General features: G+C 47.1%; 1 protein-coding gene across 2 annotated transcripts in view; it reads left to right on the top strand.

The window, feature by feature from the left end:
- CRYBG1 (crystallin beta-gamma domain containing 1) overlaps nucleotides 1-26,590 on the top strand; it is a 1,845,005-nt gene that overhangs the window by 1,761,048 nt on the left and 57,367 nt on the right. For both annotated transcript variants that reach the window (XM_069606577.1, XM_069606578.1), the window contains one exon: nucleotides 12,230-12,388. In XM_069606577.1, the coding sequence (XP_069462678.1) occupies nucleotides 12,230-12,388 (159 nt within the window). The remainder of the gene's footprint in view (nucleotides 1-12,229; nucleotides 12,389-26,590) is intronic.

Raw genomic sequence — 26,590 nt, 5'->3', positions numbered from 1 at the left:
CAATGATGTGGTGGAGTCTCCTATGATTGTCGGTTATATTCCTGCCTGGATCGGGGTGTGTAGGTTTGCCAATAACTCATTTGAGCCTGTTTGCCAACGTTGCCGTGAGGATTTTGCTATCTTGGTTGAGCATAGATAGGGGTCTATATGACCCACAATCCGTGCTTGGCTTGCCCGGTTTTAGGAGTGGAATAATCACTTCCTCCCTCAGAGACTCCGGCAACCTCCCTCTTTCGAGCGCTGCATTTAGCATAGCGAGCAGCGGGGGGAGTACCTCCTGCTTATATGTCTTGTAAAATTCACTTGGGAGCCCGTCCAACCCCGGAGCCTTATATGTGGGTAGGTGCTGAATCACTCTCTCTAATTCTTCTATTGTGATTGGGGCGTCCAGGTCCTCCCATTCCTCATCGTTTAATTTGGGTAATCCTATGTCTTCCAGCGTTTCCTGAATCTCCTGACCCATCTCCTCCCCCCGTGTCCATATAGAGACGTTTTTAGAATCTAAGGAACCCCTCGTTAACTACCTCCTGGGTGTCCCAGGTCTGACCTTCTTCCCCCTTTATCTCTCTGACCACTGGTCTCGGTGTCTCATTTTTGTATAACCATGCTAGCAGCTTTCCCAGTTTGTCTCCCCCTACATGTTGCCTTTCGATATATTTTTTATATCTAAGGAACCCCTCGTTAACTACCTCCTGGGTGTCCCAGGTCTGACCTTCTTCCCCCTTTATCTCTCTGACCACTGGTCTCGGTGTCTCATTTTTGTATAACCATGCTAGCAGCTTTCCCAGTTTGTCTCCCCCTACATGTTGCCTTTCGATATATTTTTTATAGTTCCATTTACATAGACTGTCCCAGTGCTCCCTGCTAGTTTGTTGTAATAGATTCACCCGTTCGGCGTTCTCCTGTGAGGTGCTCCCCCTCTGCATCATTTCTTCCAGTTCCTTCTCTTTCTCCTGTAGCTCTTGGAGCCCCCTTGATCTGGATATGGCTGCACCCCGTACTACCACTTTGAACGCCTCCCATAAGGTTCCTTCTGACTGCATGCTCCCTGTGTTGGTATCAAAATACTCAATAATCGCCTCCCTTAGATCCTCATGGAATACCAAGTCCTGCAGGGCCTCGGCTCTGAGCCGCTGTGTCGGGATTCTCGCTCTAGGGGACTGGTGTCTCCACTCCAAGACCAGGGGGGATTGGACCGATAGTATTCGTGCCTTGTATTCCGAGCCTATCATTTCCCTTACCAGTTCTGTGGCAACAAACATATAATCCAATCTCGTGTACAGATTGTGTGGGGCCGCGTAGTGTGCATAATGCCTGTCTTCCAGGTGTTGCTGTCTCCAGATATCCTCTAGTCCAAACTCTCTCAGCAGGGCCTGTAATGCTTTCGCAGCCGGGGTGGGTCTATCTAGTTTACTATCTGACCTATCCATTTTGGGATGTAACGTACAGTGAAAAATCCCCCTGCAAAAAATCGCGCTGCCCAGTACGGGGCTAATTGTACCGTATAGGGCCCTAAAATAGGCGGCTGTGTCTTTGTTAGGGGCATATGAATTTATAATGCTCAATTCTCTGTTTTCCAGCATCCCACCACCACTATCATTCTTCCATCTGGGTCTGCTGTGGCCTGAAGCAAGTGAAACGGTACATGAGGTGCCACCCACGTGACCACCCCCCTTGCATAAGCAGAATATGTCGCTCCCGTTGTGGTCCCTCCCCACTTTTTCCTAACCACTTCTAGTTTCTCCTTAGTAAGGTGGGTTTCCTGCAGTAATGCTATGTCCACTTTCAGCCTTTTCAAGTACATCATTACCTTATTCCTCTTCAGGTAGCCATAGCTCTCAACCTTTCATGACCATTTAGCAGGTGAAAACACCCGATTTTACTTTTGGCGGGTGAGAGCCCATTGATTCCTATGGGCGTATAGGGGGCTTGTCGGGTGAGAGAGCTGCCTAAGTGGCGGGTGACACCCGCCAAAAGCGTGTGAGTTGAGCGGTATGGGTAGCTGTTGAGGCCTCTCACGTTCCAGGTTACTATTCTAAGACTTCCCATTGCCATGCGTGGTTTGTCCCTCCCTCCTCCCTCCCTCCCTCCCGGGTATTCTCTCCAGTCTAGTTTGGCTTGAATTTGGGCTTGTATCCCACACAATTTCAACATAAACTCCCCAACTAACCCCTCCTTCCCCAACTATGTTCAATGCACACATCCCCTTCCCTCCCTCCTCCCTACCTGTCCCCAACTGGTGCCCAGCTCCATTCCTGGATCTCAGGCTCCCCCGCATTTGGTCCCGCCTCAGAACGCCGAGATCAGGAACACAGCAGGGTGTCACCGATCTACCGGTAACCTAACTGGTCTATTCGTGGGGGTGTGAGGGCTGGTTCCATTAGGCTCCTACACCGTACAATAAATTCCCGTGCTCAGAGGATCATATACATAAAGCCCAGGTTGCCCTGCTCCGACAGTCTTTGCCCTGTCTTATATTCTAGTCCCAGTGCCTGAGACTGCAACACCCTGGGTACCGCAGCCATGTCCTGCTGCAGGCTAAGTTCGGGGCGATCCAACTGGGGGTCCCCCCGCGGTGTGTCGCATATGGTTCCGCTCTTTCACCCCCAAGTTCAGCTCGTCGGTGCCCCAACGGGTGGCGCAGAGGTTGTAATGCACCACACCCCGCATCCATATATCTCCACCGCAATCCAGTCACTGTCCTTGCACTATCGGCAGGCTCCTTTGTCTGTGCCTCCCGTCCGCCATTTTGAGTCACCGCTCCTGAATGTGCGACCTCAACAATGTTTGCAGCGCCGTCCCCATGTGTCTTACAGGCTCCAGGATTTCTATGGACATGTGCACCGCATTCATAAGCGGGCACATGAATTTTCAGAGCATAATATGTGCATGCATGTATGCACTTTTAGCAAGGATCAGATTCCGGATCATAGGAGCTCTTTCAGAACGCGACTCCTCACATGGCTCTTGTAGCCGCGCCCCCCCCCCCAATCCATTAGATATAATTTCATTTTAGCACGGTTTGGCTCAGAGACGTGAGTTTCAACAGTGATCTCGACATTAACCAGGATTTTGTAAATACGCATAGTCCATTAATTAGGGAACATATCATTGGAAGAAAACACATAATCAGATAATGTCCTAAGTAATGTACCTGAATGAATATAAACCAAACATTTCCTACATAGTGCACACAATCGCCAGTGATATGTTGCCTTCAACTAAGTTAAACCTAATTCATATCGCAACAGTGCCACTGGGATGCATTGAGGAAGTTGTAATACCTGTCTCCAGAATTAAACTTCTTGTTTTTTAAAAACTGAGTCAGGTAAAATGCTTCTTGCATCCATACCATAGAGAAGTACTGGTATCCCTTTCTGTCTATAGTATGTTGTAGCTGAGGATAGCGAGAATTTGCAATACCTGTGTAAGATCAGCTTGGTTTGTGATATGGATGATATCAATTTACGATCAAGATCCTCAAGGTGACTTTTATTACACACTCCTTGGTTTATGATTATTCCCAAGTAAGTGTAATTAAGTACTGTATCGAGGCGTATATTATTAACTGACCAAGCCATTTTTCCACGTGTTGATTTTCTTCCCATACAGGCCAAAATGTGGGTCATTTGCAGATTTATAACTAGCTGATTTGCCTTGATGTAATAAGCTAGGCCATTCAGTAGTTTCTGTAGGCCCGTTGGAGTTTTCGAAATCAACACTAAATTGTCAGTGTAAAATAATTCTTGTATTGGTACACCGTTCAATTTTGGTGAGTCCGAGACGATGTCGTGAAACACAGCAGCAACATCATGTATAAAGATATTAATAAGGGCTGAAGCAAGGGAACATCCTTGCTTCAGCCCCCGTGCTGTATGAATTGAGGTGAAAAACAGTCCTTCCATATTTAATCTGATTTGCACAGAAGTATTTGAGTGGAAAGCATAAAGTATATCATACAGAGTGGTAGGACAGCCAGCTTGCTTAAGCTTCGACATAAGGAGGACCCAAGATACCGAATCAAAAGCAGAATGGAAATCAATAAAAGAAAAGTAAATTGGTTGTTTTGTCGTTATTGCCTGCGCCTTCATAGCATTAAGGCATTGAAGATTTATGCCGGTCCCCATTCCCGCTACAAACCCCGTTTGATTGGGATCTTGTTGCTGATATGCTTCCGTCCAAGCATTGAATTTACTTAATCCTATACGACAAAAAATTTTCCTGGCGCATCCAGCAAGGCGGTCTGTAATTGGTTAGGGACGAGCGATATCCTTTTAAAAGAAATTGGAACAATCAACGATTTGTACTTTGATGATGGGAGGGTGTGTTTTTTGATAATCTCCAAAAAGATGTTGTATAGAATGATGGCCCAATTTGAAGAATCTGCTTTAAACATGAAATTACTTAGGCCGCCAGGTCCCATCGCCCTCGATCCACTCCGTTTTTTTATTAGCTCTTCAATGGTATCCACGGCAAACGGTAGATTCCAGGTATCATGCAGTAGATGAAGCTGATTCATGGAATCAAATGCTGGATCAGCATACAAATTAGTATAATGTTCCAACCATTGATGTTCAGAGACTCACTCTTTCTCGCTGTCAGCTCTGGATCAAAGCAATGTCTGTGACAAAACGCATTAGGTCCCGATCTTGTTAGAATCTAACCATCCATAATTTCAGTATATTGCAAGGTGGATCCACTCGTATTTCGCTGAATAAGCTTGTTATTTAATGATTGTAAATGATCATTCTGCCAGCGAAAGCGGCTCCTAGCATTATTGACGATTAATGGATGCCTATAAAATTCCATTTTGGATGTATTCACATTTAAGTGCCATGTACGGGAAAGCATATGATGGTCACTCTGACTTTGTTGCACAATTTCAAATGTGTCTATTGCTGTAAAAAGATGATCTTCTAAATAAATGTAGTCAATAATGCTATGCAAGTTCCCTGTCCTCTAAGTACTCTGCGCCGGACATCACCAGGTAATGACCCATTTCCCATTCTAAAATTTAGTTCTCGCATAAGCGAAGTCCATTGTGCGACCTCGGCGTGTTTTATCTTGGATTTGATGTTAATACAGTCCAAGTTTAGATCTCCCATAATTATGGTGGTGGAAATACTCGTTGTCATTAAAATGATGTCAACTAATGATATCAATGCATTGTAAAAACTCTCATCCATTATACCCGCAGGGTTTCTGTAAAGATTTAAAAGTGCTATTTTATGCTCCCAACAATTTAACTGAACTAATTGCATAAAATTGTTGGGAGCAGCCCATGGTTGAATACTGACCTTAGAGCTTTTTTTTTTTTTACAGCAACTAGCAGGCCAGATGTTGGTCTGCCTTTTTTAGCTAGTTTTGCAGGTAACAGGATCATGACGTGGTCGGCAAGTTAATTCACCCAGACCAAACGGGCTATGTCCCGAGTAGGAACATCACTCACAATCACAGAAGACTCCACCGAGTGGTTGAATGGGGGTGCAGTTATGACGGTGAAATGGCGATTGTGGCATTGGATGCAGTCAAAGCGTTCGATTCTGTTAAGTGGCCGTGGTTGCTGGCGGCCCTGCGAGGGTACGGTATGGGGCCATGCTATATTAAATGGGCTGAGATATTGTATAGCGAACCGCTAGCCAGGGTTCGTACGGGTGCAGTGGTGTCGGAAAGATGGCAGCTGGGCAGAGGCACTCGGCAGGGGTGCCCATGGTCCCCGATGCTGTACATTTTGGCCCTGGAGCCGTTAGCAATATACCTCAGGCAACAATATGAACCGATTGGCATCGAGGTGGGAGGGGAGAGTCATCTCATATCCTTGTATGCAGATGATCTGTTGTTATATCTAAAGTACCCGGAGGAGAATCTTCGGTATATTTTGGAGGTGATGGAGAGGTATGCCGGGCTGTCCGGGATAGCTGTGAACCCTCGGAAATCTTGCCTGTTTCCGCTAGGTAGCTATGTGGGAAGGCCTGTAGAGAGGTTGCCGGTGTTGCAGATCCCGTGGGCGGTGAGTTCCTTCCGCTACCTGGGAATAGATGTATATCACTCGATTGAGGAAGAGCACAGGCGCAACACTGAAATAGCCATAGGAAAAATCGGGAAATGCATGAGGTTTTGGGAGAGGTTGCCCCTAGCGATGATGGGCCGTAGTGCTATGCTTAAAATGGTGGTCCTGCCTCGGCTTTTACATTATTTCAACAATATCCCTTACATGATCCCTAAGAAGTTTTTTGTTAAGCTGCACAGTATGTGCAGAGAATTTTTGTGGCATGGCTCCCGAAACAGAATTGCATTATGGAAGCTGCAGAATTTCTATGAGAAAGGGGGTATTAAACTGCCTAATTTTGAAGCTTACTATGTAGCGGCGCAATTGCAGTATGTGGCTCAGTGGCTCTCTGATGATGAGACCCCTGAACACAGGTTGTTCGGGAGGAACTGTGCTCCTTTTTATTTGCGGGAAATGATCTGGGTGGCTGGCTCGGATATGAGTGAGCGCCCTAGAATGCTGTTTTTGGGATGGAACATGTGGCACCGAGTCTGCCGTATGATGGGGGACCCTTTCCCATGTGTCCCGCAGATTCCGCTTGTCGCACTGGCAAAGGGGGACAAGCAACTGAGGGTAATCATTAGGACTTATTTGGAATCGGTGGGTCTAGTCACTTTGGGAGACATTTGGCAGGATGGGGCTATTATGGAGCTGGGGGAACTTGGGGCAGCGTCGGGATTGCACGTAGGCCAATATGTCACTTATCACAGGATTCGGAGTAGGTGGCCTGAAACCATCTTGGCGGAAGAGCCGGACACTACTGTCGGGGTGATATACGATACATCTGAGGGTGGGCCTGAGGTGTCCAGGTTGTACGAGATGCTGATGACTAAGATCGGAAAGGACCTAGTGCATTTGAGATTAGAATGGGAAACAGAGATGGGAGCCCCGATGGAGGATGGAATGTGGGAACGGGCTTTCGGATATCATAAGAAGGTATCGAGAAATGCTAGGTTCAAACAACTACAGCTGTACATAACGCAGAGGGCGTATATGTCCCCCCGGAGAATATCAAAGTTCAGAAATGTTGGGCGCCAGGCTTGCCCCAAGTGTGATGAAGAAAACGCAGACATGATACACATGTTCTGGGCGTGCCCGGTAATTGAAGGCTATTGGGGCGAAGTGGCACAGAAACTAGTGGAGAAAGGGGTCACGCTCATAATAGACTCGGCCTGGGCCTGCTTGCTAGGGGGGTATCCCAGAGCGCGGAAACGCAGACATGTGGGGAAATTGAAAGATTTGGCATATGTGCTCGCGAAACGAAGGATTGCCATGCGCTGGAAGGAATGTTATAAGCCGAGAGTGGAGGTTTGGTGGAAGGATTTACAAAAATGGGCGGAGGCTGAAACAGTGGTGTGGCAAGAGGCTAGTAACACGGGGGGATGAGGAAATGGGCTCCCGCATGGCATGGAAACTGTTGATAGCTGAAATGTTTGGAGCAGTATCGGCCCCAGCGGAGTCTGAGAGCAGCGACGACCTGACACACGGAACAGATACTGAGGGCGAGGAACAAACAGTCTCATAAGGGGGGGGGGGCGGGGAGTGCAGTGTTTATGTTGTTAAATGTTCTTAACTATGTTTTGTTGTATTGTTGTTTGGTTTGAATACAAAAAAAAAAAAACACAGGATCATGTCGTGGTCATCCCATATTGGAATTTCTGTGAACCACATCTCCTGAAGAGCAACAATATCATATTCATTTAAATGATTATCATTAAGTGACTGTAAATGAGTATGACCATGAGTATTCCAACTCGCCAGTTGGATTTGTTTGGTTGATTTATGTACTGGTGGTTACACCTTCTCTTGCAAATGTTTCACATGATGCTGCGGTTTCAAATGCTCACATATTGTACAACTTGCGCTCGATTTATCGCACCTATTAGCTGGGAAAGGGGTATCTCTAATTTCAGGATTTTGTGCAACAATGAAACCGAATCTGAAGAGTTCCATTTTGGCACCCCAGATGGCATTTAGGACTATCCCTGAGGGTATCCAGAGTCGTACAATAGACAAGTCTTCATCGCTCAGGAACTCTACTTGTTCTATGTCAATAGACAGAATATCCTCTAATGCTGGCACTTCCGCAAATATGTTCAACATGCTAGTTCTACAAAGATCGTATTTGTTGTTAGGCAAAGCATGACATTTCAGTATCAAAGAGTGTGGCTGTTGTAAGAATTTATCCTTTGGATTCGACACATGGCAATTGTGTGTGGCACAAGGCTATTTCATTATTAGCAGTTTGAGAAGTCTTTTTAGTTGCCATTTGGACTAACAATCTTTCGGGTGCTCTGACTTCTGGGGTCATTTGTTGCTGCCGCAATGCTACCACAGGCTGCCACACACCTTCCTTCTGGACTACTACTGTCAATATAGTAGTCTTTAGAGGTTCTTTTTTGGTCAAATTCATTATCTTATTATTCAAACATTCCATCAAATATGCATCAACTGCCTTCTTTATTTCCATGCATTAATCTACATTGCTTTCTATGACTGGTTGGTTTAATGCTATAGGTAATGTTGGCTGAACTGGGTGACTTGAAGAGTCTTGCTCAGTTACAGCAATTAATTCATCCAACAGTTCATAAGTCGCTGGACATTCTCCAGTTTGATTCTCAGAATTATTCAATGACAAAAATGGCACCCTTGGGTGCTTTACTGCAGCTGCGAACGCAGCCCGCGGTAAATGCACAGCACAGTAGTAAAAACAAAACCACGTCCACCAGCCATTCAGTGAGGAAACAGTAACATAAAAATGTTACATGAGAAGCTAGACAAAGGGAATACTAGGTAACCCCTCCAGCACCCTATTGTAAGATAGTGTGTGCTGGGTCTAGAAAGTTACAAATGTAAGTAAAGTCAATTTCACTTTACTGCTCTGGAAAACAGTAGTTTATTCCAGAGAAGGTATTTAAACCTTGGGAAATCGTAAGAGACTTCCCTGTGTCACTGCACTGAAGGTGCTGTGTGACACAATGTAAAAGATGATGCCTATGGAGTTTGTCAGACTCCACAACAAAAAGAAACACTCAGTACACAAAATCACATTAAAATACACGAGAGAGTGGGAAAAAGGGTCCCACTCTCTCCAAGTAAAAAATAAATCAAGTCCTCAAAATCCAGCAAAGTTGCTGGGTGTCTTTAAGGTAGAGGGAATTGGCACATTTCTGAGAATTCTCCCTAACAGGAATAAAGCAAAGGTTAACACAAATATTATGAAGCGGGTAAGTACTTTTTAACCCCCCAGTGCAAAGTAAATTAACCCTTTCCTGGAGGAAAGGTAAAGCACAATGTCAGAGGTAAGAAGAGTCTCTCAGGGAGCCAAGACAGCCAATGTAATTGAATAAAAGTCTAGGTGAGCTAAAATACTTTTTGCAGGTAGGTAAAAGTCTTGCAAATGTTTTAGAAGTCTTTGTAGAAAACTAGAATCAATGTAAGGCCACAAGCTGTTAGGCTTGCGTAGGGCAAAGCTGCAAGCAACTCTGCAAAGGCAGCCAAGACTAGTCTCAACTGAGAACAAGTAAGTCTACACCACCAGAGATAAGTCCTCTTAGTTTTACAGTACCTTTGGTTTGGATAAAAAGGTTCCAGCTCGCTTCTGTTCCTGCACAGCTCTGTAGATCCTGTTGTTCCTGGGACTCAGTCGTGGGCAGAAGAGGGAGGACGTCTGGGGACTCCTACATTGCAACGGGAAGATCAGCGGCAGCAATGGGCAAACTTCAATTCAGCGCCACTTCGCAGTTTCAGCTCCTCACGTCTCAGCAAATAGCACCACCGCGGTTCTCGGCTTTCTGGACTTTGCTCGCATCTGGGGTCCAGCACTCTGTGGAGGTTGCTCAGGCTTGGTTTGTCCTGCTTCCTGGGAGTCCGGTGGATCTTCCTGAAGCTCGGTCCGACTTATAAGTGATGCACTCAATCTGGTGTTCCCCTCCCTGGCACTTTGGTTCCAGCAGCAGCAGTGGCAGTACAGCCAGCTTCGAGAGGATGTCCAGAAGAGTTCACTTTGGGGTTGATTGGTCCCACCAACTCAAGGGGAGAAGTCATCCTTGCAGGGCTTCTCTAGTCAAGGCGAATACGGAGCTTTAGCACAGCAGCAGGGCTTCACTCGGCAAACCAATGGTTCAGGAGTTGCAGCAGGCGTCTCTTCCAAGTTCTTCTTCAGATTCCTTCGTCCAGTGGTCAAGACTGCCTTCCAAGCCAAAAAGCCTTGCCTTTTATGCAGGTTTCTCCCATTTATTCCAGCCTACCTGTCAATCACCCAGCAGGGTGGCTGTCCTTTAAGGACAGCCAGCCGGCCAATCACCTTTGGGTGCATTCCTGTAACCAAGGGGGTTAAGCACAGGGAGTTTGGGGCACCTCCCTCACTTCCTGCCCCTGCCAGAGGCAGCCTTCACTCGTGAATCCCGTAAAAGACAAACAGAGGGACCAAACCTGGTTTGGTACGCAGAGTAAATCTCAAGAAGGACCTTTCCAGCAAGAAATGGCGAAAAAAGATCATCAGGGCCTTTTTGACAAAATGGGCACCCATGGGTGCTTTACTGCAGCTGCTAACGCAGCCCGCGGTAAAAACACACAATGGTAGTTAAAAGTAAACCCCTGTCACCAGCCATTAATTGTAGAAAGGGTAACATAAAAATGTTACATGAGAAACTAGACAAAAGGGATACTAAGTAACCCCTCCAGCACCCTATTGTAAGATAGTGTGTGCTGGGTCTCGAAAGTTACAAATGTAAGTGAAGTCAATTTCACTTGACTGCTCTTGGAAACAGTAGTTTATCCAAGAGAAGGTATTTAAGCCTTGGGGAAATCTGAAAGACTTGCGTGCCACTACACTGAAGGTGCTGTGTGCCACAATGTAAAACGATGATGCCTATGGAATTTGTCAGACTCCAAATCCAAAAGAAACAGAGTTCAAATTACAGAAACAATACATGAGAGAGTGGGAAAAAAAGTCTCATTCTCTCCAGGTTAGAAATTAAAAGTCTTAAAGTCCAGCAAAAGAGCTGGATGTGTCTCGGGTAGAAGGGAATTAGCACATTTCTGAGAATTCTTCTTAACACCCACCATGCATTAATGCATACTAGGCACTTAGTTCTTAATAACAATAATCTGTACAGACCGCAATTAACTGGAACTAGACACGTTTATGGCCTACCTCTCCGGTTTTGTACTCACAAACTTTCAACTAGACTGAACGGTCTTAAACCTGACCTGAACATCCACCAATATACTGACAGGATGGCTGCATGAACAACCCTGTCTTAATTTAACCAAGATGCATGGACAGGATGCAATTCAAATTATTGGCTATTCTTCCCTAACCGATTTTTTCCTCCTCCTCTTCTCATCCTATACCCCTCCCTGTTTTTTCCTTATATTTACAGATGCACTTATATCGCAGGCAACTGCCTAAACTGTAAAATGATTTTATGATTGCACATAACAATTGTATAAATGTTTACAAATGTACTGAATTACAACAAACCTTGACCTTGCTGATAAGAAAGGATGTATTCGGACAGTGATTGAAAAAACAAGACCACCTGAAGATAGTGTTACTTCACAATTTATAACTTATCCAACAGGCTCTCCTGTTTATAACTTTGTTTGGATTGTGTAACGCCTTGATAAAGCCTGCTTAAGGGAGAAACGTTTGCTTGTGCCACCATCAGGTTAATGTTGGATCAAAGACAAGTTTATAATAAGGCTGGCTCAAAGACAGGTTTCTAATAAGGCCTAACACAATTTAGGACTGAGGTCCGGTACCTAATGACTCTAGATTGGCAACTAATTAATCTATTTTTAACACAAATTGTCTGGTGTTGAGTTTCTATAACCTTTGCGCAGTACATCTAACTATTTTGCGTTATAAATAAACATGTCTGCATATAGAAAGCCAAATTGTATATTTTTTTGCATAGGAATGTACACTTATAAGGCTATAAAATGAAAAGGTGAGAGGTAGCAACAAGACAGTTGGGATGCCTTTCTATGGGTTCTGTTCGATGTTCATAGTCATTGAGCTCCACCACAAGGTAGCATTTTAACTGAACAAGTAATGGGAAAGGCATTTTAGATTATGAGATTTTACCCTATGAAATAATGATTTGTGTTGTTTATATTGCTACTTTCTTCATCATCCAAACAATTGTTATAAAACTAAGTGTTCTTTTCCAGAAACGGGTATATTTCAAAATTCGAAACAAATCTACAGGACAGTTCATCTCTACTAATGGAAATCTTGATGATCTAAAGCTGCTAAGATTGCAAGTCACTGAAGACACAGGAGCAGAGGATCAGATATGGGCGTACCATGAAGGATTTCTCAAATGCAGGGTAAGAGTCTACTTTGACCTGAAAAAAGTAATTTGTCTTTTTATGATTTGCCCAAATTATTTGTTCTATTTTTTTAAAATTATTATTATAAGCATGCAGTTAACTACAAACATTTTGCCAATCAAAGCTTGTCCTGTTCCTTCACCCATTCCCATATCTTATATTTCAGATACATTTTTTTAAACGGTTTCCAAGTATAGTACCAATACATATTGCCACCTAACATTCTCTCCCAGATATAGAGCCTCGCACCATGACTCTGCATCCAATACAAATTTAGGGAATAGATGGCCATACAGATACACAGATCTCGGACTTCGTAGTATCAGGATCTTCGGTCCAATCAGATAGGACTTCTCGTTCCTCACTTGATTCGTCGTGATTTGACGAGGATTAATTTCTTCGTCCTTTATTCTTCTTTCTTGAAGGCGTCTTCTTTTTGAAGAGATAAGGTCTGTCTCGAAAGGAAGCCACTATGTCTACTGAGGATAACCGGCGGACTAGTGGCCCCTTCTCTGAGACAGCCAATTAGGGGAAAAGCCTGTGTGGCAGAAAAACCCATGGAGATTCTTGGCGTGGCGTGGTTCCATACTGGAGGTCCAGGTAAGTGGCATGGACCAGAGTACAGGATGCCTGAGTTGGGCTAAGATGCAGGCACATAGGAGAAGGAAAGCACTTCCAAGGGATACTGAGAAAGGAGACATCAGTATAGGGTAGGAAGGCAGACTTGAAGGAACACGGGAGGCCTAAGGAGATAGACAGCCTTATATCAGGGCCAGCGCAGGGTGCGCAATTCCACTGAGACTACAGGGGGAACCCTGGAAAGGGAGAACAGGGAATCCAGGAGATGATCTTCACTCCTTCAGGAGCAGCAGGAAGCACCAGAGAACCCTGGAGAAGGAGAGAGAGTCGAGCAGGAAGAACACAAAGGGAGATAGAGCAAACAGGGCTAAAGAGCAGGAACAAGGATTCAGGAGCGCGAGGGCACCTAATCAGCATGTAACCCGTAAGGGAGTACACAAGGGGTTGCAATGCGTGGAAGCGAAGGAATGAATCCTCCTTGTTGGACGCGGCGGCAGACATGTTGGAAACTGCTACTGCACATTGTGTGGAAACCGTAACGTGCAGTTTAATGGCGGAACCTCCATTTCTCCCAAATTCACCACGGCCGCCCGCACGTGACACTTGGTTTTGGCAGAATTGAATGAAATGCTTTAGAGATTCTACTTCACCATTGCATAATCTACATATTGCATTCGTAGGGGCTATTCCATATCTACATAATGTAGTTCTGTTATGTAGGATATTAAGACGAAATCTTAAAAATAAGTCCTGATGTTTGGGATTTGGGAATTTAGATAGGTAGGATGGCGTCACATTGAAACAGGCCGTCCAGGTTTTAGAAAGAGCATGGACATTCGAAGTCGATCTGGTTGATTCCATGATTCTTCAGTTGTCCGTCCATCAAATCCTTTTTACATAGGCAGGATTCTGGCAGAGGATTTCATCTGACACACCTACTGCTGAAAGCAAAGATTGACAGGATTTAGTCCAAAAGGCCAGTGCCCAATCTGAGGAAGTGTCTTTTATCGGACAGTTCAGTAAAAGCGATTTCCGTTTTACTCTTACATAGAGAGACAATAATCCAATCCTGCGTTGGATCATGGCAATAGGGACTGCGTTTGGGAGGTGGAGTATGGTACGTTCCAGCCAGTCCCACCTCTACCACTGTAGTCCAAGACATACCTCAGCTGCATATGTTATAACTGGGACTACCTTTTGGTTGTAAAATGTAACAATTGGTACCAATGAGAATTTCCCAGTTGGATTCAGTCGCGTTTGCACTAATCATTGCTCCCAGATATTTAATCACAGGAATTGCTTGCAGGCTATGTTCTCTTATATACCATCCCAATTACTTAGTTTTTCTAGAGGTTTTCCCTTCAAGAACCAGAATTTCAGACTTTTTCGAGTCCAGCTCATTTTGGGTTACGTAGAGTTGGAGTGCATTTAGTTTCTTCTGTAACCCACTAGGGGTTCTGTCCAACCCCATCAAATTGTCGGCGTAAAGCAGCCACCCTATCATTTGGCAGTTTATTTTTGGCGAGCATAACTGGGCCGGGTCATTGATATGTGTCCTATCGGAGATAAAGAATTGAAATAGAAATGCTGCTATATGACACCCTTGTATAAGCCCATTGGAAGTCGAATGGTTTCAGACAGGTTACCTTCTTGGTTTAGTCTGACTTGCAGTGAGGTTCCTGAGTAGAGGTCTTTAATGGCATTTAACCAATCTGGAGGGCATTCTGCCTCATACATTTTCTTTCATAAGCGTTCTCGGACTATACTTCCAAATGCGCTTTCAAGATCGATTCAAGCAAGATATATTTTACAATCGTCTCTGATGGTCTGCATCTACATCAGACTCATCAGTTATTTCTTCTATAAGCAGTTTGACTTATTAGGTTCCATGTTGCTCACTTTTGACGTGAGAAGCCTCATAGATTCTTATCATCTCTATTAGTCTTCCCAGTAAAAGTGACCCTGAATCCCTATGGAAATACTTAAAAAAGAAAAGACCATCCCATGGAGACCTTTACCTTTCCAAAAGCAGTATCTACGCTCTCTGGTTTCTTATTCTATACTGACAGAGCAGACTTATGACTGTTGTTTTCTTAGAAGTGTAATCGTTCCCTGCTTATTGAGGTGCTAGACTACAAAAGGGGCAACACATTTAATGATGAGTATGAGGATAAAACTGTACAAACAAGCCCTACTTAAGGCAAGTGCAAAACAAAAGAGGTGATAGCTGGAAGGTTTGGAATTAATTCTAACCTCTGGCATTGCTCTGGGAAACCCTCCAGATGTGGGTCCCGAGCTTGCTGGGTCTAGAGAGCCAAGCTACTCCTTACTGATGACGCCAAATGAGGCTGAAACATGTCTGGGGATGCTTGTGGTATCGTGCAGAAGGGATGTGACCTAGCAGTTTGGGCTGCACTGCCCCTTTTGGGCTGGGACCAAGTCTGATTTGCATATGGTTTTTCCCCTTCTGTAATGTATTGGGAGGCTGAAGAACGATGGTCTGGAGAGTTGCCCACAGCAATGTTAGAGGTTAGGATTAATTCCAAACATTCCAGCCATCACCTCTTTTGTTCTACTTAAGGCAGGTGTCATACTAACCCATGATGGATATCTTTTCTGTTGTGTTGCATGGAAGCAAAAGGTCTTAGCAGACAGTGGAGCTCTAGTATGGAGAAGCTTCCCCATAGTGATAACCTCCTTGCATTTGGAAGTACAGAGAGCCATTAAGGATCCGCAAGCTCGAGTCTGAGGTATAGGCCCCGTCTGCCTCCGAACACTTGCGTTATCTCTAGTACCACTCCTTTATCCTTTTTCTGGTCATCCAGTGCCCCTAGAGCATGTACGTTTGTGGGGTGCATCAGTTTCCGTGGACCAGGAGTAAGACCTAATAGAAAGGGTCAAGGGGCCAGAGGCACCAGACCCAAAACAAAATGCTTCAAACCCGGGGGAGGTGCGCAGGTGGCTGAGAGAATGCTAGCAGTTATTTATGATTTCCGCCTACTGTCCCCCTGGTGTGAATGTTACAAATTGATTGAAACTCGTGAGGAATGCCCGTGAAGGACATCTTTATTAAAGGAATTATAAAAGGGTTTAATCAAAATAAGCTTTCGAAGGGATTGTGTCCTCCGACGTATTCCTTATCTTTGATAATACGTTTCCAGCTTGCTGGCCTCGGAAATTCTTTCTGTAGAGGGCGCTGCGCGTCGACGTCCGCCGAGTCGATGTCCCTCGACGGCCACCGTATCGGCGCTGATGTCACCATGCCCATAAATAGACACGCGCTGCGTCCGTTGCTCAGTTCCGTTTTTCTGTGCTTCGTGGGGCCTCGGAACGTCGTTGCTCAGTTCAGTCAGGTTTATCTAAATCTATTTCGACGAATATTCCTTATCGTTCTCGATGGCTTCTTCATCAGAACCGACGACGCCGCGATCCGGCTTCATGAAATGTCGGGACTGTGGTAAAAAAATGTCGATAACGGATCCACACAGGGTCTGTTTATGGTGCTTGGGGTCTGAGCACCATTGTTCAGAGTGTGAGGACTGCATGTCCATGACGGTGAAAGCCCTGAAGGAGCGAAAGGGAAAGCTCGAGAGAGGTAAGTCAGCCAAATCCTCCTCGAAGGTTTCGTCGGCTGAGTCGAGGCATTCGTCTCCTCGCCGTCGAAAACACTCCCATTCTAGATCTCGAAGCAGCTCCCACCATTCGTCGAGATCTAGACACTCAAAAAAGAGACGTCGAAGGTCCCATTCCTCGTTGTCTTCGGTGTCCCCAGAAAGAGTTTCCTGTCCCACCAAACACAGTTCTCAAGCTGAGTGGGAGGAATTCAGAAAGAAAATGTTAAGCGTCTTCAAGAACGCGGCCTCGACCCCCTCGAGGACAGCTGAGGGTGATACCCCGGGGTGAAAAACCCAAAAAATCAAAACGCTGCGAGTCGCAGCACCCGGCGAAACATTCCACCCGAGAGCGCCATGAGCCATCGGGTAACAAGGCACCGTCTTCGACGCCGTCGTCGAGGGTTCCTTCGACGCACGGGTCGGCGCCATGGACGCCGTTGTCGAAGGGTTCCTCGACGCATCGGTCGATCGACTCGACGCCATCGTCGACGCCGACGTCGATGAAAGAGAGGACCAAGGCTCCACAGCCAACAGTGTTTTCAAGGGCCTCCGGCACGACGCCGAGACTGTCGTCGATGCCCTCGAGTAGGATCCCGATCCTCTCGAGTTCTTCGAGACCCCTTCCAGTTTTTTCGATGCCATTTTCGGCGCCTTCGAAGCCGGTTACATCAGCGTCGACGACTTCGACATTCTCTCGTCCAATAACGACGAGTTTGGCTCCTTCGGCCCTAGAGATGGGCTTTACTCCATTTCAGAGATCAGAATACCCTGGTCTTTCTTCAATTTATGAAGAAAGAGAAGACTCTGACCAAGAAACTTTTGGTTTACAGAGATCCACACTGCCTGCTGCAGAGGATTTCACCTCTTAAGAAAGGACGCTGAAGGAACTACAGGACTCACTTCATGAGGCCAGTGGACTTGACACTTCCCCAGAAGTGGAATTTGTAAAGCCAGACCAAGGGGAACATGCCGAAACACCATATAGAACCCTGATGGCAAGAATAATTGAGTTTATGGGTTGGTCTGCGCCTTCACCTGTTTTCCAACAGGATGATCTAACGGATATATTGGACAAAGGCCCACAGGAGGACCCGGTGGTCCCCTTCCATGCAGCTCTACAAAGAAAAATTGCATCCAATTGGGAGACTCCCGAAGTCATTCCAGCAGACAATAAAAGACTGTCGACAAAGTATAGGGTAGCGGCTGCTGACCCTGAATACCTGTCAAAACACCCGACCCCAGAGAGCCTGGTGGTTCAAGCGGCAACTTCATCCAGCAGTAGGGCTGCTTACCCTACTGTCCCACAGGACAGGGATGACAAGAGGTACGACTCTATGGCAAAGAAAGTCTTCTCTGCTTGTAGTATGGCGTTGAAGTCCATCAACGCCACCTGTACGCTCGCCAGGTTCAGTCACACATTATGGGAGTGTGCTTCATCAGCGGCTGACTGCATACCCGATGGAGAGGAGAAGGAAGCCTTTCTTAACATCATTCAAGATGGCAAAGATGCCATGTGCGAGTCTCTTCAAACTGGCATCGATTCCGCTGACAGTATCAGCAGGGCCATGGCGGCTAGTACAACAATCCGCAGGCATGCGTGGTTGCGAGGTCTGGCTTTGCTCCAGATGTACAGGCCAGACTTTTGAATATGCCCTTTGACGGCTCTTCATTATTCGGAAAAAAGGCTGATGACAGTCTGGAAAAGTTACAGACTTCTAAAGCAGCAGCAAAATCCTTAGGAGCTGCTATCCGCCAAACTCCTTTTCGCCCCTCAGGAACCTCTGGGAGAGGAAAGTCCTTTCGCTATTATTCCGCATTCGGAAAAGGCAGAGGACAGCCGGCTCAAAGAGGCCAAAGAAGATCCACCCGAGGTGGACTGGTCAAAGGTACTAAGACCGCAGCAGCAGCAGGTGCCTCTTTACCCTCGGCATCTGCATCAGCCGCCCCCAAACCACTCTGAGGCCTTCGCACACAAGACACCTGTAGGGGGCAGGTTAACTCACCATCTGACGGAATGGCAGGCTATAACGTCAGATGCTTGGGCGTTGGAGACAGTTGCCCATGGTTACTGCCTACCCTTTCTACACATCCCTCAGAGTCATCCACCGGGGAACAGCTCCCTAAAAGTTCCAGATCCGCTCCTCTTGCAGGAAATTGTAGACCTGCTAGAGAAAGGTGCCATAGAACCGGTACCTGTAGCGGACAGGAACAAGGGCTGGTACTCCCCCTACTTTCTCATACCAAAGAAGGACGGAGGACTGAGACCCATCCTGGATTTACGAGAATTGAACAAGTTCCTCAGGAAGGACAAGTTCAAGATGGTAACTCTCTCTCAGATCCTTCAGGCCCTCCAGCTCCAGGACTGGCTGGTATCTCTGGACCTTCAGGATGCTTATTTCCATGTGCCAATCCATCTCAAGCACAGGAAATACCTGAGGTTCGCAATTGGCAACTCTCATTATCAATTTCGAGTTCTGCCATTTGGGCTGACCTCCACCCCGAGGGTCTTCACCAAGCTGATGTCGGTAGTGGTGGCGAGTCTAAGGAGGGAAGGGATCCACGTCTATCCCTACCTGGACGATTGGCTGATCAGGGCCGTATCTTCGGAACAGGCCCGGACCCAGCTAGATTATGTCTGCCTCTTCCTTCACAGACTGGGCTTCTCCCTCAATTTAAAGAAGTCACAAATGATACCATCGCAGAGACTCCAGTTCATCAGAGCCATCCTGGACACTTCCCTGGGAAAAGCCTCGCCACCAGAGGTGAGGGCTCAAGATATTCTACAGATGGTCACCAAGTTTCAGAATGCCCAGCGTCTCCCAGCCTTCGACTTTTTGAGGTTGCTAGGCCTCATGGCATCCTGCATCTTCCTTGTGCCAGAGGCTCGCCTGAGAATGAGATCTCTTCAGTGGGCACTGAGAAGTCAGTGGTCACAATTCTCAGGGAGAATGTCAGACCTCCTCCGGATTCCGGACAAGGTAGCCCACGACCTTCAATGGTGGGCCTATTCAGAGAACATCTTGAAAGGAGAACTGTTTTGGCAACCATGGCCAGAGATAACAGTAGTCACAGACGCCTCGCTCAAAGGGTGGGGAGCCCATGCCAACGACTTGACCAGCAGCGGTCGTTGGTCTCCATCGGAGTCTAGACTACATATCAACCTATTAGAGCTGAGAGCGATCGGACTAGCGCTGAAAGCTTTCCTGCCATCAGTACAGGGGAGAAATGTCCTGATAATGATGGAGAACACGGTGGCCATGCACTACCTCAACAAAAGAGGAGGCGTAGGATCACTGCCACTGTGCAGAGAGGCAATGCAGCTCTGGCTTTGGGCAATTCGGGAAGGAATCTCTCTATCGGCAGTCCACCTAGCCGGAGAGAAGAATTTGACAGCGGACGCTCTGAGCAGGCAGAGCACAGTCTCCCACGAATGGGAGCTAGCTCAGGAAGTCCTTCAAGAGATCTTTGCCCTTTGGGTAACCCCTCAGGTGGATCTGTTCGCCACAAGCACCAACAGGAAGTGCGATCTGTTCTGTTCAAGGGAATTTCCCCCTGAGAGGAGCTCTAGGAGACGCGTTCGTAGTGGACTGGGAGTTTCCACTCCTCTACGCGTTTCCACCAGTCCCTGTTATTCCTCAAATGATCAGGAGGTTGAGAAGATTCCGGAAAACCATGATCCTAATTGCCCCGGTCTGGGCCAGGAGAACGTGGTACCCGGACCTTCTAGATATGTCCATCTGTCCTCCAATCCGTCTTCCACTCAAAGAGAATCTTCTCTCGCAGAAGGGAGGTCAGGTTCTCCATCCAGACACCAGAACCCTCAACCTTCACGCTTGGCTTCTGAAAGGTTGAGGTACAAGGATTGGGATCTCCCTGATGACGTCATGGAGGTGTTGCTTTCGGCCAGAAGACCAGCAACAAAGTCTTTGTACCGCTGCCGTTGGAACAAGTTTTGCAGCTGGTGTAGGGAAGAGAATATCAACCCTTTTTCATGTGGTACACCAACGGTGTTATCATTTCTACTCTACTTGGCAAACTCAGGCCTTCAAGTTGGCACTGTAAAAGGCTATCTCGCAGCGCTTTCTATATTCAAGCGCACTGCGGAGGAACCATTGTATTTCAAAATTCCTCTAGTGGTACAATTTCTCAAGGGTCTAACTAATGTTTACCCTCCAAAACCATTCCAGGTTCCATTATGGGACTTAAATTTAGTCTTAAACTTCTTAATGGGCACTCCATTCGAACCACTTCACTCTTGCGCATTGAGATTTCTCACACTTAAAACTGTCCTACTGGTAGCACTAACATCTGCTAGGAGGGTGAGTGAGCTACAAGCTCTCTCCTGTAAACCCCCTCATACAATCTTCCACAAGGACAAGGTTGTCCTTCAGGTGAAGCCTAATTTTCTCCCAAAGGTGGTTTCGGAATTCCATATTACTCAGAAAATTACCTTGCCTTCATTCTACCCTCCTCCCCATCCGGAGAAAGAGGAGGAAAGGCTACACAGGCTGGACCCTAGGCGAGCTCTCAGCTTTTACATCAGCAGAATGGCTAGGATCAGGCAAGCAGACCAACTGTTTGTAGGATATGCAGGTCACAAGTTGGGACTACCCATAACAAAACAAACCATCTCCAGGTGGATTATCTTGGCCATCCTGGAATGTTATAGACTAGCAGGGAAAAAGCCACCCCAAAATCTCAGGGCTCATTCAACCAGGGGCATCGCAGCCTCTTCTGCTCTCCAGAGAGGGGTACCGGTCCGGGACATATGTGCGGCTGCCACATGGTCGTCCGCACATACATTCACCAAATTTTACAATCTGGATTCCTCCACTGCTCAAGAGACCAGATTTGGAGGCCGTATTACATTTGGTCCATCCCTAAGGGGATACATAACACTATCACTCCCTCCTCCAATTACATACCACTGCTATGGGAGTCTATCAAAGATGAGGAATACGTCGGAGGACACAATCCCTTCGAAGAACAAGTTACTTCTTACCTGGTAATGTTCTTTCGACGGGATGTTCCTCCGACGTATTCCTTATCGCCCCTCCCATCCATCCCCGCAGTGATAACTTCCCTTGGGGTTGCAGCTTTCTCTCCTTCAAGGTAACTAACCGATTCAAGCATGTCTTTTCTTATACTACAAAACGGAACTGAGCAACGGACGCAGCGCGTGTCTATTTATGGGCATGGTGACGTCGGCGCCGATACGGTGGCCGTCGAGGGACATCGACTCGGCGGACGTCGACGCGCAGCGCCCTCTACAGAAAAAATTTCCGAGGCCGGCAAGCTGGAAACGTATTATCAAAGATAAGGAATACGTCGGAGGAACATCCCGTCGAAAGAACGTTACCAGGTAAGAAGTAACTTGTTCTTCTCTGAGTAATCAGTTATGATTTATGATTCACAGAACATTTCTGGGTATGTATCACATATAGATCGGTGTGCAGTTTTTTTGCAGATTTTGTTATGTTAAGTTGTCTTATACTGTGCACCATAACCATTGGCATAGACTCCAGTCGCTCACGTGGCTGTGTAAGAAAGGGGGCAGGGAGGGGTTAGTGAGGCAAGGGTGATAGGATAGAAATTGTGCTCTTTTTGGAACAGGAGAAACTGGAATGCTGTGTGAGTTGGTTTTCTAAGTGGGTTTAATTGAGTGCACTGGCTTGTTTTATCCAGAGTGGTAAAACCCAGTGTTGAGGAGTGTTCTTTGTTTGCAAGTGTTTGTTGGATGTGTGTTGTGTGTGTGGTCTGGCTGGCTGATGGGGCATGTGCAGTATTTGGGGGTATGCGGGAGAGGAGCAGGAACAGTGGTGGTCAATACATTGGCTACCCTTGAGAATTCTGCCAAATGCAATGCATTGGCTACCCTTCCCAATACGTTTGAGTGCAATACATAGGCTACTCTTTGCAGTTCTTTTAGGTGCAGTACATTAGCTGCGCTTTTCAATTCTTCTTAGTTCAATACCCTAGTATCTTCCTTCTTTCAACACCTTTTCCCCATCCTACCACGAAGGATATTCCAAATTCTGATGTTTGTTAATCTGCTTAGAATCACATGCTGTGCATAGTCCGACATCCAGTGGTCACTGCGGAGTATTGCATTTTGTTTTTCGTAGTCGAAAAGGGGACGTCGACAAGGCGTGTCTGTTACACTATCCCTATAGTGACGTGCAGTGCACCCACAATCCCTCACGCGTCGAGGTCCCTCAGATTGTTTTTTTCGTCCCAGATATTGGTCGCCTATACGCAGAGCTCCTCGAGAGACATTGCAAAAAACTTTATTCGACCTTTGGTCGGCCTTAACTTATATTATTACTTACATCTCTACGACGGCGGTGCCTTCGACGGAGGAGGTTGTTCGGCGTCCACCGAACATGTGGCCTGGCCTCGACGGCCAAATACAGTAGGGAGAGTGGGGTTGTGGCACATTTATTGTTTCTCTTTGAGAATGCCTTTCCCTTTCCCCTCCCTTTCCTTCGGGGTTGTTGTTACGTGCAATCTGTTCCTCAGCTATGGAGAGGACACCCTTTAGGTTTTGCCCGCGTTGCAAAGGCAAATTTACCTGGAAAGACGAGCATAAATGGTGTAACCGTTGCTTGCCCCTCGACCACAAAGAAGACAGATGTGCGGCCTGTCAGCTCCTTAAGCCGAAGACTCTAAAAGACCGTAGGGTCAAGAGGTGGGCAGCCTATGCCATGTATAGGTCTGATTCATCACCCGCCGCCGCCGAAAGTGACGAGGAATGTGACAATCCGACGTCCGTTTCGGAAGTCGTTGACCCCTCTAAGAAGCTTTCACGCTCCTCGTCGTCTGTCCCCTACCCCGACAAGCTCGGCTCATGCCCTGCTTATGGGGATGAACAACCCGGTGCCAAGGACGCACACAGAAAACACTCCCATAAACACACAACCCACGGCTCTTCCTCGTGGAAGAAGAAGAGAGCATTAGCGCCAAGGGAGACGCAGGTCCTACCGGCGGCCTCCTCAGACCGTAAGAGTCTGAAGCCCCCTTCGCAAACGCGACTAGCGACTGGGCTACCCCCAGATAAGGGCGCTATCACTATACCGCCAGACACCGGCAGAGAGCGCCTGTCGGCGTAGAGCAAGCGACGCCTGTAACGTCGACGCCGGAGGTACCCTCGACAGACAGTTTAGTTGTCGAGAGCCTGGCGCGGTTATTTCCACCGATAACCAGAGACGGACGGCGAAAGAGATGTCGGTTACCGCTCATAAGGCCCGGGAGAGGCCGAAAAGGTCAGAAGGAAGGCAGGAACCGCCCGCTCCGTCGAGAGGGACTCCTAGCCTACCAGAAGGCTTTTCAGGAGGCGAGGGGAACCTCTCTTCTACGTTCTGGGATAGGTTGAGGCGTTTTATAATGGAAGGCCCTCCCTTTTCTCCCCCTGACCGCTCCGGGGTACCTCAAGAAACCCTAGAGAGACTCCAGTTCTGTATGGACAAAATGGAGAGGTTTATGGAGACTCAGAACCTTCCAACACCCAAGAGATCAAATGAGGGACCTCAGGAGGATCCCAGGGCCAAGTACCCCAGGCTGTTTGATCCCCCCAAGAGGATGTAGATTTATATGACCTCACTTGAGAGGACCCCCACTTTCAGGAGGATGACGAATTCTTAGGCGGTAATGAAGGGGAACAAAACCTAGAGGAGGAAGGTTTTGAAGACAATCCAGACATGGGTGATGGGGGCTTCGGAGAAGACCCAGAAGAAGGCGCTTCACAGCCCTGGCAGTCCTCATCAGCGTTTTCAGACCCTGAAGCCATAAACCTGTCCCCACCCAAAGACTCACCTATTTCGAATACATAACTTATAGACGATCAACCTACCTTTTAATGCACTCCTACGCAAGGCAGCAGCGCATTTCGAGATCGAGACCGGGGAAACTTCTCCTGACATCGACTTTGTAGAAAAGATCATTAAGGAGAAACCCCCTGTCAGCCAAACCATTACCCTCCTCGCCTCAGTAAAGAGACAAAATATTCCTTCACTGTCCACTCCCGCGTTGATCAGAGGGGTCAACCCGAGGATAGAAAAGTTATTTAGTCCTTCTCCATCGGACCCATTATACATCAGGGGCCACTCTGTACCAGACTCCTTAGTGGTGACCAGGAAGAGAGCAGGGGTCCTGCTGTCAACTAGCGAGGCACCACCAGATAAAGAGGGTAAAAAATTGTATGCCCTAGGAAAGAGGATTACAGCCTCAGCTGCCTTTTCTGCAAGAATTGCCAACAACAACTCTTTGCTGGCAAGTTACGCAGATGCACAATGGAGCAAACTACGTAAGGACATTGAGGAGGTACTGGAACCCCTACGTACTCTCCTTCTAGCCACGGTGACTGAAGGGACCTTAGTCAACCAAAGCATCCTTAAAAATACTCCGGATGCTGCAGAGACGGCTGGGCGTTCCCTAGTCCAAGGAATCCTACTCAAGCACCATGTATGGCTACATAATTCAGGCTTTAAACCTGAAACACAAGCATCCCTTATTAACAAAACTATAGAAGATGCAAACCTCTTTGGTAAGGCGGTGGATGAGGCACTAGAGACCGCAAAGAAGGAATTTGACACAATCAAGACACTAGACCAAATTTCAAGGCCTCCCAACAAACGTGGTTATGGCAACAAACGTTTTTTTCGAGGCCAACGCCAGCAGCAACAGCAGCAGCAATACTCTGCAAGTAACTGGTCCTCTAACCAAGGCACCAGTGGACAATATAACCAAAGAGGACAACGTCGTGGCAAGGGAAGAGGTCGGGGTCCCACCCCTAGAGGTTCCCAAGCCACCAACACCAAATGACTCAAAGATTCGAGTCCCCTCCCATGCTTCGCCGGTCGGGGACCGGTTAACATCCTTTCTTCCAGCATGGGAGGGTATAACATCAGACCGTTGGGTACTATCAACCATAGCCCGCGGCTACTGTATAGAATTCAACAGTTCCCCTACGTACAGACCCCCAAGGGGACGACGCATGTTGCCAGAACACATCGCCATCCTTCTTCAAGAAGTGGACCAACTACTAGAAAAAGGAGCTATAGAGGTCGTGCCTCTATCCCAGGTAACGGAAGGTATTTATTCATTGTACTTCCTTGTACCCAAAAAGGACTTAACCATGGGCCCTGTACTAGATTTGCGCCCAGCGAACAAATTTGTCAAACCTCAAAAGTTTCGTATGGTGACTCTACAGGAGGTAATCCCCCTGCTTTCACAGGGAGATTACATGACAACACTGGACATGAAAGATGCATACTTTCATATTTTAATGTTGCCAGCGCACAGGAAATACCTCAGGTTGATGGTAGAGGGCAAACACTACCAGTTCAGAGTGCTACCCTTCGGCATAGCATCAGCGCCGAGAGTATTCACGAAGGTACTGGCAGTGGCAGCGGCCCACCTGCGCAGGTTGTCCATCCCAGTATACCCTTACCTCGACGATTGGCTCATAACAGGGGATTCTTACGAAACATGCTTCTCAAATACCCAAAAGACTGTAGACCTTTTGTTTCAACTGGGCTTCTCCATCAACGAGAAGTCGTCCAGCTTAGACCCCAGCCAGATCCAACGAGAGGGTCCAAAACATGCTGTTTCAAATCCCTCAATATGTGGCCGGTCGAGAGGTGACGGTACGCAAAGCAATGTGCTTACTAGGAATGATGGCGTCATGTATTTATTTGGTACCTCACGCGCGCATGCGCCCAATGCAAGAGTGGCTCAACAGCCAGTGGTGTCAGGCCAGCGGACAATGGGATGATCTAGTGGTGGTCTCGCAGGCCTTGGTTCTCTCGCTACGATGGTGGTCGAAGGAAAACCTGGTAATGGGGAAACCATTCGCCACCCCCGCAGTGGAAGCCACTCTAACCACAGACGCATCCCTCACAGGATGGGGGGCTCACCTATCCCATCAGACTGCTCACGGAGTCTGGACTCCGAGCGTAGCATCCAAGCACATAAACTTACTGGAGCTACTAGCTGTGTTCAAGGCACT

The sequence above is a fragment of the Ambystoma mexicanum genome, chromosome 4p, assembly GCF_040938575.1.
Source record: "Ambystoma mexicanum isolate Mex_15411 chromosome 4p, UKY_AmexF1_1, whole genome shotgun sequence".
NCBI lineage: Eukaryota > Metazoa > Chordata > Amphibia > Caudata > Ambystomatidae > Ambystoma > Ambystoma mexicanum.
The sequence above is the reverse complement of the archived record's forward strand: the minus strand, read 5'-3'. Positions and strand labels throughout refer to the sequence as shown.